Below are 14,913 nucleotides of genomic sequence, written 5' to 3'. Positions count from 1 at the left end.
TGTCTAAAAACTGAATTCTTCCTGAATTAAAGCAAGGAAGGAGCAGAAGGAACATCTGTCATAGTTACTAGTCCTGATTTTACCACTAACTACCCAGCTGATATAGAGCAAGTCCTCTTCTGGAAGTTTTCCTTGATCTCCAGGTTGGGCAGTTCTTCACCTTCTCCTCTGTTCCCACAGCACCAACAGAGTGATTGACTATTTTAAGTGCTTATTTTCTCTACCAGACTAAATTCCAGGTGCAGGGGCCATGTCCAATTCATCACCAATTCTCAGGGGCTACCACATACCTGGCACTTAGGTGCCGAGATAGTGAGTGAAGAAAGGAACAAATGATCAGACACCTTAACTGGTCAAGCAGTCTAAGGAACCTGTCTAAGATATGCAAATTCTCTCCAGGACAGGAATAAAAGTTTCATTTCACAAGCTTGGCCAAACTTCTATGAAACTGATTACCCAGCCCTCATTAACCTTATTTTAAAGCAGCTGGCAGCCCAGCACACCAGCCAAAAGAAATTCTGAAGTCCTCATGCCTCCCACTAACCAGCATAACCTGATTAAAGGCAATAAAATGGGGGGAAAAAAAAACAAAACAAGATCTAGAGTACAAGTCAGTTTTACTTCTATCTCATTATAGTATACAGTCCAGTATCTGCTTTCCCAAGTAGACTATGGGGAGGATGAATTAAATGATCTCCATCTCCTGGTTCTAGGGATTGAACCCAGAGCTTCATCCCCAGCCCTTTTTGGTTTTTATTTTGAAATAGAGTCTTGCTAAGTTGCTAAGGCTATCCCTAAACTTGTGATCCAGTTGCCTCAGCCTCCCTAATAGCTGGGATTACAGGCATGCACCATTGGGCCCAGCTACAATGTACTAGATGATCTTAAGGGCCTTTCTAGCTCCCATATTTGGTGAGTCTATGAAACCAGAAAAATAAGTACTCTCAAAGCTCTATATTTGTTCCTTAGATGGCATCCTACAGTTTGTTTGTTTGCAGGGGAATGGGGGGAGGTGGTGCTGGAAATCAAACCCAGGGCCTCATGTATGCTAGGCAAGGACTATGCCACCAAGCTATATCTCCAGCCCTCCCACAGTTTTTAATAGACATTTTATATATACTATCTCACGTAATCACCATAATTCTGAGAAGCAATTTTTACCTGTAGATTAGGAAACTGTGGCACAGATTTGCCTAGCATCTTAAGTAAATGAAATCAAAGCAAGGTCCTGTACATTCTACTACTTTGTCTCCCCTAAAGAATTTCAAGTTGAATTAAGAAAATACACTTTGATATAATGAGAAGAAATAACATTAAGAAATTTCCATGTATATGTACCATGACATACATTATTTTCCTTCATTCTTACAATCTTATTAATAAATATTATCACTAAATAATTCACTCTTAGCCTCTAATGAGGATGTGATTTGAATCCAGGTCTGATTCCAAAGGTCTTTCTTTAGCGTCATTATAAGAACTATTTGCCCACATGCCAATTGCTAGGGTTTAAGTTATTTATGTAGTTGGCAATTTCTCTTCCAGAAGCAGCTGCTTTGAGAAAGAGAAGGCTAAGGGTTATACCAGGGCCCAAGTCAAGCAGTCATTTAAGACATAATTCCATCTGTCTCACTCACATCTAGAATATGTAGGACATGTGGCAGGGCTTTAGAACTGCTTTCTGTTCTAAACTGCTTTCTGTTTCTAAATTCCCTCTGTTCTGATCACTTAAATCACTTAAAGATTTTAAGGAAGTAAAACTACATTAATGTTTTATGTATTCTGGTTTTTTATGCTTATATATTTTATTATATTTTATGCATTATTTCTATTGCATATTATTAAAAGACTACACAATATAATATCATAACCATGGACAGTAAAGTCCAGAAGAAACTGGTAATGAAGATTCAGAGAATGGCTCAGAGGATGACTAGCTAATTGGAAAAAGCCAGGGGAAATGAAATCATAGGAGGATGGACTTAAGGACCTTCCAGCTCCTACATTCTCCAAGTCTGAAACGGAAATAAGGTACCCCATGACCTTTGAATATACCTCACATATTCCTACTTCCACATTTGTGCTCATTTTATTTTTTTTAATTTCCTTGTTTGGAATGTTCCTTCTCTCTGTCTCAGCTGTCTTTCAAAGACTTCTCTCAGGAAGGATTTCCTGACCTTTCCTCTCCCTGTGAATTCCCAAGGCACTGAGTCTGTTACACCATCATCCATCTAATCATTTCCTATCTTGTATGATCCTTGTATGAACTATAACTGATGAATTTTTAAAAAGCAAAATATAGTAAGCTGAGGGAAAAAAATCATGGTTTCTCATTATGACCATTATATTTCTGAATCTCAAACAAAACCCAGCACAGAGTTTACTTAGTTCATGAAAACCCCATAAAATACTAGGAAATGACTTTAGAGACCATCTAATTCCACTCCCTGAAGGAAGAGGCCCTAAAAAGTAAACTGACTTGCCCTGAGTCACAGAGCACATGGTGGTAAGACTCAGTCTACCTGATCAAGTCTTTTACTCTTCATTATACCCCTGATCCCTTCTGATTGATTTGAATGAAAGTAACTACTAACTGAATAATGGTTTAATATAAACCAGACTTGAGAAGAGGAAGACCCTGGCTAAAGTAGGAGAAGGGGAAAATAAGGAGAAAAGGGAAATATAGCTGGCAGATGGAGGCTGGGTGCTGTGCGATTTTGGCCAAATACTCACTAGCTGGGGACCACCAGCTGGAAACAGGGTTCCTGAGTCAGAAAGGCAAGACAAAACTAAAGAAAAAGCTATGTAGTCCCATAGCCACTTGGAACTCAGTTAATTGCTTTTTAGAAGTAACAATCACCACCCTCATATGTGCATAACTCTTTATAAAGCCCTTTCACTGTCTCCCTGATTCTTCACAACAAACCCAAGGAGCCAGACAATATGGATTAACATTTTATAGCTGAAAAGCCTAAGGTGAGGGAATCCAAAGACTGTTAGTAGGAATAATTTTGAAGTAGGAGTCAGGGGAAGAGGGATTCAGTATTATCATTTTTGTTAACTCACTGTGTAACCCTGGGAGAAAGTCTCCGAGTTTCTAGTCCTCAATCTGCAAAGCAGGACAATGACCCATGCTTAGAATAGAGATGAAGGTAGGCAACAAGTTACTATCTGGAGAAGATAATATTTTTAAAAAGTCATGAAGGATAAATAGGAGTTAACTAGGCAAAAATGGGGAAGATCATTCCAGAAAGAAACAGAATGTGCAAAGGGCCATAGGAGTAAAGAGTGTGATCTTTGTTCTGGCTTTCCACCTGCCCAGCATTCCATCCCAATTCCAAAATCTCTTATTAGGCATATACTCTAAATTTGGGATTAAGGATACAGTGGAAAAAATAAAGCAAACCCAGGATCCTGATGGTTCCATATCCCACAAACTTTAGTCTCCCTGTGGGGTGAAGGTTGCCGTAACAATTTTTTTGTGTGTGCCTGTATGATGAGTAGAGAGAAACCCAATGAAAATATGTATCTACACAAAAACTTCGAAGTATTCAAAGGTGAAAATAACACAAATGTCCCTCAACTGATGAGCAGATAAAATGTGGTATATCTCTATAATGAAATTCAGACAAAAAAAGTCTTCATCTATGCTACAAAATGAATGAACTTTGAAAACATTATGCTAAGTGAAAAGAAATAAGTCAAAAAAGATCACATATTGCATAATTCCATTTATATAAAGTATCCAGAACAGGCAAATCCATAGACAGAAAGTAGATTAGAGGCTGTTAAGGGGCTGAGAAAAGGGAAAAATAAAGTGTCTGCTAACAAATTTATAGGGTTTCTTTTGGGAGTGATAAACATGTACTGATATTAGTTGTAACAGTGATACTTTGTTGTTTTTTTTTTGTTGTTGTTTTTTTTTTTTTTTTGCAGGGCTGGGGCTCCAAGCCAGGGCCTCATACATGCTAGACATATACCCAAGCTACACCCCTAGCCCTTGATTGTGCAATTTTGTGAATTTACTAAAACCATTGAATTATGGTTTTTAGAATTATGGTTTTTAAGATGATAAACTATATAGTATATAAATTGTATTTCAATTTCTTAAAAAAGTAAATGTAACTGACCATATTAATAAAAAAGGAGTCTCTATGCATATATATAATGAATTAATATAGAAAACACTTTGCTAAAATGTGATACAATTCATGATTAAAAACTCTTAGCAAACCAAGATTACAAAGAATTTTATTTAACAAAAGTTAATTATCAAAACCACCAAAGCAGGGGCTAGAGTTGTAGCTCAGTGGTAGAGCCCTTGCCTTGTAAGTGTGAGGCACTGGGTTCCATCCTAGCACAAAAAACAAATAAAGGCATTGAGTCCATATACAACTTAAAAAAAAAAAAAAAAAAAAAAAAAAAAAAAAAAAAAACACCTCTAAAGCAAACATCATACTAACTATAAAATATTAGAACTTTTGTAGCTCAGCGGTAATGCATTTACCTTGTACACATAAGGCACTGCGCTTGATTCCCAGCACCACAATAATAAGCAATAAAATAAATAAAATAAAGGAACATCAACAACTAAAAAAAAAAAAAATTTAAAAAATTAGAAGTTTTTCCTCCACAATTAAAAAAAGGTAAGTTAATTGTATTCATCATAGTACTGTAGGTCCTTGAATTCATCATAGTACTGAAGGTATCAGCCAGTACAATTAGACAAGAAAAAGATGAGAAGTTGAAAAAAAGAAAACTATTATAATTTGTAGGTAATGTGTTCAAGTACATGAATGCAAAAAAAATTCAAATGAGAAATATTTTCATGGCTTAGTGTGGGCAAATATTTCAAAAATAAAACAACAAACATTAGAAAGTAATTAATAAATTTGACTATACTAAAAGTCTATAAACATTGTGCCAACCATCTAGCAAAGATACCATGAAGAAAATAACAGAAGGTACTTGTAACATATAATGGACAAAAACCCTACATCTAGATAAAACTCCTACAAATCAATAAAAAAAAAAAAAAAAACACTTTTAAATGGGCAAGACTTGAGAAAAGGAACTTCACAACAAAAGAATAGCCAATGGCCAATTAACACATGAGAAGTTGCTCAAGCTCATCAGTAATCAGAAACCAGGCTACATACACAACAGAATCAGTAAAATTAAAGACTGGTTGTACTAAGTGGTGACAGAGTAGCAGAATAACTGAAATTCTGAAGGACCATTGGTAGATGCTGGTAATATAAATTGAAACAACCATTCGAATTCTAGTATTATCTGCAAAGTGTAACATGAGCATGTCCATTACCCAGCAGTTTTACTATGTACATATAACCAATAGAAATTTGTACATATATGTAACAAGATATGTACAAGAATGATCAGAAAGGGCTAGGGCTATGGTTCAGTGGTAGTGCACTTGCCTGGCATGTGTGAGGCACTGGGTTTGATTCTCAGCACCGTGTATAAATAAATAAAATAAAGGTCTATCAACCATTTTTAAAAAATGTAAAAAAAAAAAATGATCAGAAAACATTCATAAGAGTTGATGACTAAAATTAATCCAATGTTTATCAACAGTACAATGGGAAATACTTTTAAAAGAAAATATTTGGACCAGATGCAGTGGCACATACCTGTAATCCCAGCGACTCAGGAGGCTGAGACAGGAGAATTGCAAGTTCAAGGCCAGCTTCAACAACTTAGCAAGGCCCTAAGTAACTTAGTGAGAAAATTTTCTCAAAATTCAAAATAAAAAAGGTTGGGAAATGGGGCTCAGTGGTAAAGCCACTTCTGGGTTTAATCCCCAGTACCAAAAAAAAAAAAAAAGAGAGAGAGAGAGAGAGACAGAATATTTGAATAATCACATAAATAATGTTGATCAAATGAAAGCAAACAAAAGAATATACATTATATGGTTCTATGTAAGTCAAGGACAAAGTAAAAAAAAAAACTCATTATGATGTTTATCTTTGGAAAGGAGAGAGATGTTAGTGCCTGGAAAGGAAAATGCAGAGTCTTTCAAGGAATCGTAATGATCTATTTCTTGATCAGGGCAGTAGCTACATAGGTGTGGTGATAATTCATTGAATTGTATACTTCCGAGATATGTAATTTTCTATACAAAGATTTAAAAATTTAGTGGAAGACATAAGAATCATGCTCAATGTGATACTACAGAGCATTTAGTTCAACTTACATCTTACAGAGCAGTTAGTTCATTAATTATGAGGTTGAAAAAGAAACTGAAGCCCAGAGAGATTCACTGAGTATTTCCTTGGAAAATGTTCAACACAAAGCTGGTCACTAAATCTAATTCCAAGTATAGCATATGTATATCAGTGTTTCCAATCCTTACTGATAACAAATAAATGAATTATGAGAACACAGAAGGTACAGAGGAAGAAAGGAAAGGAAAGGGAAATGGGAAATGGTTAAGTAAATGAACAGTATTTGAGATCTGAGTTTTAAGAGGATGTGATTATTTTGGGGGCCTCAGATTCACTTTATCCCAGAGCTCCAGGCTCATCCAGAGCTACAATCCTACTTCTGACACTGGAGAGAACTCTGAATAACTTCTTGGCAAAATGTGCTTCTGGTTCTGCTTAGTCTTAGTGCCCAAAATTATTTAATCTGTCTTTCCCATTAGCTCTGTCTAAACCAACAGGAAATACAACCTATATTTGGGGAGGGAAAAAAAGGCCATTCTTTTTTTGGTACCAGAGATTGAACCCAGGGGTGCTTAATCAGTGAGCCACATCCCCAGCCCTTTTTATTTATTTATTTTTATTTTGAGATAGGGTCTCACTAAATTGCTGAGGCTGGCTTTGAATTTGTGATTTTCCTTGCCTCAGCCTACCAAACCACTGGGATTATAGGCATGCACCTCGGCATCCAGTGAAAAAAGATCATTTTTAATTTCATCTTGGAAGAATCCTGTTAAGACTTGTTATTCTGTAAATCATATAACAATTCTAAAGTGTTAATAACAGATTCCAAAAGAAAATAATGACTCCAAGCAATAATAAGAAACAATAATGCATGACCATACTACCAAAACTACTACCAACTCTTAAAAACACCTGTTTACACAACACTTTTCACATTTGTAATCTTATAAGCCTTGAATCAACTCCATGAAATAAATATTATTATCTACACATATTACAGGTAAAATAACTGAGGCTAAAGGTAGAACAACTTACCAAAGTTCACCCCAGTCAGTAATAGGACTGGTGACAACCTCAAGCACTCAAACTCCTGGCACAGCTTCACTTTTATTAGAGATGGGGTCTGTGTTGCCCAGGCTGGTTTCAAACTCCTTGGCTCAAGTAATCCTCCTACCCCAACTTCCCAAGTAGCTGGGCACATACCACTGTGCCTAGTTTCACAGTTTCTATATGTACTGTGCCCTCCCCATAGAACAGACTAATTGAATATGCCAGTAAGTGACAAAATGAATGCTATTAAATACAAATTGTTTTTTTTTTAAGAGTTCAAAGAACCAGCCAAATAAGTTCTACTGAAAGCACTAGTCTGAACAACCCAAGGCTAGTTAAATTCTAATCCAATGTGGTATCCAAATGCTTCAAAGAATGAAAGACTACAGTTCAGAAGTCAAAAGACATTGGTTCAAATTCAGAATTCATGAACTGCAACTACACAGCATGTGACCTTTGACAAGTCACTGATACTTGAAGCCCAAGAGTGTAAGTGTCATATAGAGGAAAAGACCTTGGAATCAGACAGATAGAGGTCTAATTCCTGCTCTGCCATTTCCTAACTAGATTACCTTGGGCAAGTTATTTAATCACTGTGAACCTTCTGTAAAGTGAAATATTTATCTACCTGAAACAACTGGTGTACTTCACAAATATTAAAGCTCTTAATTTAACTTGTAGCACCTAATAGGCATTCAATAAATAGTAACTGGTTATTTTACTCTATTATTGTTATTACTATTTTATTATTATTTGTTATTACCATGACTATTTTTTGTTATTGTTATTAAAAAAGTTTTTAAAAATGTATGGCTTTGCAAACTAAACCTCACAAAAAAATGAGTTATCATTACTATTAGAAACTATCAGAGTAGGGGGCTGGGGTGGTGGCTCAGCAGTATAGCACCTGCCTAGCACATGTGAGGCACTGAGTTCGATCTTCAACACCACATAAAAATAAATAATAAAAATAGAGGTATTGTGTCCATCTACAACTAAAATAATAATAATAAAGAAACTGTCAGTAGATTTCTCAATCCACTCATCAAGACAAAGGAAATGTGGATGAGGATAGAGAGAAGGAAGAATCATCCTCATCCTGATTTCATGCAACTAAAGGTTTTAAGCTTACAGAAATAAAGAGTGAAAAGAGGCTTGCAACCTCACCCATCCAACTTTAGCCCTATCTGTGGCCTAGTCCATTTGGATTTCTCATAGTTTGAGAAAATAAATTAAGCCTGGAAAATCCCGTGTTTCAGTACAGCCATTAAAGTTTCAGCACAAATCACTGGCCTTATTTTTTTTTAAATTATTTTTAAGCCATACCTCTCATTGGCTTAGCTGAGCTAATCTGAGCACAAGACAGTAAAACATTCCAAACTTGGAGAGATAAACACTGACGTACTTAGTGTTAAAATTAACTTTGCTAAACTCTTCCCAAGTTCAGAGAATTCTACTTTGGTTGTGAAAATGCAGCCAGAAAAAGATCCAAACTAAATGCTGCAAGACTTCTTAGAATAAACCAAAGGCTCCAGATCCTAACCACAGAAACCAGGCTTTCCCACATGGAATTCTGCAACTCAACGCCACTATTACAGGCCTTCAATTACAGTTTCTCCTTCCAATCATGTATGCAGCCCCCGGGCACGCATTGAGGCCATACTGGAGATCAGCATTAGGTAATGCCTACAGACATCCTACCCACTGCCAGCTCAAATCTCAACTATGCCTGCAGAGAACTCTTCTTTTTTCATCTCCCTAGAGACATAACACTATCCCTGTAGAAATTCTAACTCTATTTAAAAGGCTGGGTGGGACCAGACATCTGTATTTTTGAAGTACCATTAATGAGTCCAAAGTATAACAAGGGTTAAAAAACAATTAACAGAGATATAAGTAGTAGAGTATGATGAAATAGGTTCCACACTCATCTCTACCACTTTCGACATGTAAGACCTTGAGGAATTTACTGTTCTCTAAGTTTCAGCCTTCCCAAGAGCAAAAAAGCTGTTGTAGATATCAGATAAGCAATAAATATTTCATTAAAATAAACTTCATATTAGTATTGTTTTACAGTTTAGAATGTTTTTATGTTCACTATGTCAAGTGACAAAAGCCTACTAATGACATAGAGTATACAGGAATTAGGATTATTCCTACTTTACAGAGGATGATATTGGAGTTAAAGGATATTTTTTAAAAGTAAATTATAGAATTAAATACCAGGGGCAGGATTCAATCTAGATTCTCTAAGTCCTGTTCTAGACCATTTCTTTTTAAGCTGATATAAATTCTCAAACACTATATGGAGGGCATACCACTTACAACACTGCCAACACTGCTGTGTATCCTGCTAGGACTAAGCTGAACAGCTTCTTGGTTAAGCAAAGGCTCCAAACAAAAAGAAAAAAATTATTTATTTTCCATGTATGCATTAATAATAGCCATCAAAGGTCTTAAAACAAAGGCGTGAAACCAATGTGCTCAATTTACATAAAATTCATAACTAGGAAATGAAAGAGAAGTTGCTAGATAGATCATTTTGCAAGAATTCTTATAACTGTGTTTTCTACTCTATGCTTTCAACTTACAGAGATGCAGCTTTGATCTTAAGACAATGAGATTTATTTTCAGACCAGATTTGGCACAGGGTTACTCAAATACAATTTCCAGAAGAACTCTGGGTCTACAACTCTATCACTGATTAAGGTAGTTTACAATGGTCTAGCTTCTTTTCACCTTTACAGACAATCCTGATCCAATGATCTTTGCAATTCCACATTTATATAATTAAAAGATTTCAAAGCTAAAAGAAACTGTGCATATCTGCTATTCTGACTCATTTTTTAGATGAAGGTACTGAAATATACAGAGAAGTAACTGACCCAAATCAGGTCTCCAATGTATGAGAGACTACAGCCCAGATATGTAGACCTTCACTTCCCCATTCAACATACAACATTGTCCTTTCAATTCCAATAAAGATTTGGTTCCTATCTCTTGTTTCAGATAGTAATCTCCTTTTTAAAAAAATGTATATACAGCTTTATTGAGATATAATTCACACACTATATAATTCACCCATATATAGTTCACAATTCAATTTTTTTAAAAATATTTTTTAGTTGTCAACGGGCCTTTATTTAATTAACTTATTTATATATTTATTTATGGTGCTGAGAATCGAACCCAGTGCCCCTCACACATGCTAGGCGAGTGCTCTACCACTGAGCCATGATCTCAGGCCCCAATTCAATGGTTTTTAGTGTATTCACAGACCTGGGAAAACATCACCACCACAATCAATTTTAAGGCATTTTCATCACTTCAAAAAGAAACCCAAGGGACCAGAGTTGTGGCTCAGTGGTAGAGCACTCGCCTAGCATGTGTGAGGCTCTGGGTTCGATCCCAGATACCACATAAAAATAAACAAATAAAATAAAGGTACTGTGTTTATCTACAACTAAAAAAATTTTAAAAAGAAAGAAACCCAAGAGCCAGGCACAATGGTGCACACTTGTATTTCTAGCAACTCAGGAGGCTGAGGCAGGAAGATCACAAGTTCAAAGGCAGCCTGACTCAAAATAAGATTTTTTTTAAAGGGGGCAGAGTGTCTAGAGATACAGTTCAGAGACAGAACCTCCTGGGTTCAGTCCCCAGTACCACAAGAAAAGGAAGGAAGGCAGAAAGAAAGCCATATTTTTTAGCTATCACCCCATAATCCCATCTGCCTCTTGGCCTCTGCAGTTCTAGACAAGCACTAATAAGCTTTTTGACTATGAATTTGCCTTTTGTGGACATTTCACATAAATGGAATCATATACCATGATCCGTTATGACTGGTTTACCTCATTTAACCCAATATTTCTAAGTTTCACCATGTTACACCATGGATTTTATTTTATTTTTTGTTCCCAAATAATATTTATCTATTCATTAGTTGATGAATATGGAAGTTGTTTATATTTCTGGCTTATTATGACTAATGCTGCTGCAAGCATTTAAGTAAAATTTTTTAATGTGGCTGTGTATCATTTCTCTTTGGCAGAACTGTTGGATTATAGGATCTCTCAACATTTAACCTTTTATGGAACTGCCATACTGCTTTTCACAGTGACTGTATCATGTAATATTCCCACCAGCAATTATATGAGTCACAATATCTATACATCTTCACCAACATTTGATATAATCTGTCTTTTTCATGACATCCATTGTAGTAGGTGTGAAAGAATATGTCATTGTGGTTTTGATTTATATTTCTGTGATAACCAATAACATTAAGCATCTTTTCACGTGCTTATTTACCATTTGTATATCTTCTTTAGAGAGATATTTACCTATTTAGAGAGATATTTCAGATCCTTTGTCTAATTTTATATTAGGTTATTTGTCTTCTTATTGTTGAGGTATGAAAGTTCTTTATGTATTCTAAATACAAGTCTCTTTAAAATGCATAATTTGGGAAAACTGTCTCTTTTATGGGTTACCTTTTTTTCTTTCTTGATGGTGTCCTCTGAAACACAAATACTTTTGATTTTGATGATGGCAGAAATTTTAGTTCTCAGTTTGAGTCAGAAAAATTTAAACTTTTTAATTTAAAAAGTCCTATTTCACTACTGTGGAAACTTGGGCTGAAAGCCTAATTATTTACAGAAGTCAAAAATATTGGTTGATAAAGTACAATATTGAAATTAACACATACCTACATTGAGAGATTTAAAAAATTGTCTATATATATGGGAGAAGGTTTCAGGGAAGGGTATCACTACCTAGCTATAAATCTCTTATAAAATATATAATTTGGGAAAATTACCTAGCACCTGTACTAAAGACATGGACAGCCACTTCAAAATACCTTCTCTTCTGTTTAGACCTCCAAAAATCCCACAATGAAGGTGAAGTAGAGGAAGGGATACCTACACATAGATACAATCCCACAGTAACTCATTAAAAGTCCTCAAAAGTTTAGTTATTCATTTCAGTTCATTTAAGTTAATTGACAAACATTTACCATATGCAAAATATGCCTATTAGACATGTCAATAAAAAGACTTCTGAAACATCATCTTTTCTGCTCTTTAACCACCAATCCTAATTTGTTCCTCTTCCCCATGTTCCTCATTTGATTAATGATTCTAACAACTACCATCTCCCTTGATCAGCAGTTATGCAGTTATATTTGTCTAAAACATGGGATATTTTCTCCATCTTATCACTGTGCTTTTTATATTTGTCCCACTGTTTTGGAATCCCAGTTCTGATTTGTCATGTAATCCATAGCTGTGTCTCCCAGCTTCTATTCATCAATAAAGGAGTAAAGAGAGTACTAGCATTTGAGTACTTTCCGCATAGAAGGTACTATATCAGAAAATTTGCATGTAATCTTCAGAACAACTCTGTGAGATATTATGTCAGTTTTAAAGATTGGAAACTAAAGGTCAAAGGGGTTAACTAACTGCCTAAGGTCACAAGGCTAGTTAAGTGGTGAAACAGGTCTATCTAAATCTGAAGTTCATGATAACTATTTACAGGTAGAAAGCCAATTTCTTCAGTATGCCACAAGAACAAAGACCTACAAGCATAACTGAGAACTTCACTTCAGATCAATCAAAATCTCAGTTAACATTTTTAGGGTGAAACAAAAAGCTATCTATGTGGATATCCAAAACTCTGTCTTTCACCACCTCATCCATAAGGATGTCAACAATTTTTTCACATGTATTGTTAAAATCCTGATTACTCTTCTAAAAGTTTTACTCATAAGAAAGAAATGAGGCTGCTTAGTATGACTGATTCATAGTGATACTCACAATGAGTCTTACTTATCTCTGCTTCCTTTTCTCAGCCATTCCTTGCTATTCTTACTGATATTTAATCCCCAAATCTGAGTGTAAGACCAGGAGATCTGAATAAAGAAGATGCAATCAAGAATTTGGAAAGAAGGCATTCCAAATGAAACTAATTTTGGAAAAACATAGACATTTCAAAATCCCTTATATTTTGTGACAATTGTTTATGAAACATAAATGGCTTCAGAATGTACAACCTCGGACAAAAGCATAATTATTCTCTTAGAATTTTGCTCAAATATAATTAAACAGTACAAAATGGGACTATTTTCCATTTTTTGCCACTTAAGGAAGGAAAGACAAGGGAAATATTTAACAAGAAAATAAAAGGTATTAAAGAAAAATTCAGTCAAGGAAGGACAGATCTTTTATCCAAGTTACAAAAAGTTATTTTTTAAAAAAGCATACAAATGAAAAGAAAGAAAGAAAATACTGTACTTTTATCTCCAGGTAAGATGGATCTGTAAAATCGGTCCTTCTTTTTCTTCTCCTCTGGATTTGGAGGCAGAGGTTTGGAACCATGATTTAGGGTTCCAGTGTCTTTGCTGCCAGCTCCAATCATAGTGCTGGTGTTTCTCATCGGAGGGGCTGGGGGTTTGTCTTGAATGTCTAGGCCGTTATTTGACATTGTCACCACCACCAGCAGCAGCTACTAGAATCAAAAGAAAGAACATAACTCTTTTATTATTTTTGAGCAAAAGGAAATGCATGTTAAAAATGTTCAAGAATCCAAATTATACAGCCCTTCCACTGTTCACCACGAATATTTCCAGCCTATCCAAGTCAATAATATTCATATATATAAATGCCTACTGTGTGCTAACCACGGCTAAAAACTCACTAGTATCTTGCTTTTTTCTGCAGCCTCATATCTAAAACACTAGAGAACACAGATAACCATTGTGATGTAGCTGAAAAGAAGAAATTTGTCCTAGCAAAAATCAAGTGCAAGGGCTGGGGTTATGGCTCAGTGGTAGAGCGCTTGCCTAGGATGGATGAGGGCCTGGGTTCGATCCTCAGTACCACATAAAAAAAGAAAGAAAAAAAGAAAGAACAACAAACAAATAAATAAAGGTTAAATTCTTGGGGGAAAAAAACAACAACAACAAGTGGGAAACCCAGTAATACTTACTAGCTTTAGAGAAATGTCTTAAACTGTTGGATTCCATTTATTCATCTATATGAAGGTTAAATACAATTGCTAACAGAATTTCACATAGTAAATTCTCTGACTGCCTCTAACTTTGTACCCTCAGGCAAGTTACACTTTCCCTCTTTGGAACTGACTGCATCAAGGATGCAGCAAAACTGCTGTTTTTGTAAATGGTTTTATTGGAACTCAATCACATCATTCATATTCATATACATATTGTCTCTTGCTTATTTAGGTTACACTAGCAAAGCTGAATACTTACAACAGAAACTGTATACTCATAAACCTACAATATTTACTCTTTGGCCCTTTACAGGAAAAGGTTGCTTCCCTGGACTGTATCTCCCTCCTCTAAAATTCTATCTTATTCTATATATATGATTGTCAATGTAGTAACCATCCTGCTGAGTATATTGGCAATCTCTAATGCTTCTGAGAAATGAAATAAAATCTAAATTAAAGGAAAAAATCTCTATTACACGCTACCAATAATTTTAAGGAAGACAAATACTATTACCTTCAAGTAAGCAATTGTCCTTGACAGTGGAGAAACAAACATGTATCCAGAATTCATAGTTTCTCATTATTCGTGTTAAAGTAGAAATTATATCTTTAATTATGACTATTTAGAATATAAGCTCCTTGGATTCAAACAAACAGTACTTTAAAGATA

At 35.3% G+C, this 14,913-nt stretch overlaps 1 protein-coding gene across 4 annotated transcripts in view; it reads right to left on the bottom strand.

Moving 5' to 3' along the window:
- The window catches only part of Pak1 (p21 (RAC1) activated kinase 1), a 149,154-nt gene that overhangs the window by 57,597 nt on the left and 76,644 nt on the right, over positions 1–14,913 (bottom strand). For 2 of the 4 annotated variants that reach the window (XM_076843942.2, XM_076843941.2), the window contains exon 2: positions 13,526–13,736. In XM_076843942.2, coding sequence (XP_076700057.1) covers positions 13,526–13,715 — 190 coding nt within the window. In that variant the 5' untranslated portion in view covers positions 13,716–13,736. Of the gene's footprint in view, positions 1–13,525; positions 13,740–14,913 lie in introns of all 4 variants that reach the window. The other 2 variants (XM_076843940.2, XM_076843939.2) reach the window with 1 other exon arrangement.

Source organism: Callospermophilus lateralis, chromosome 2 (genome assembly GCF_048772815.1).
Source record: "Callospermophilus lateralis isolate mCalLat2 chromosome 2, mCalLat2.hap1, whole genome shotgun sequence".
Taxonomy (NCBI): domain Eukaryota; kingdom Metazoa; phylum Chordata; class Mammalia; order Rodentia; family Sciuridae; genus Callospermophilus; species Callospermophilus lateralis.
The sequence above is the reverse complement of the archived record's forward strand: the minus strand, read 5'-3'. Positions and strand labels throughout refer to the sequence as shown.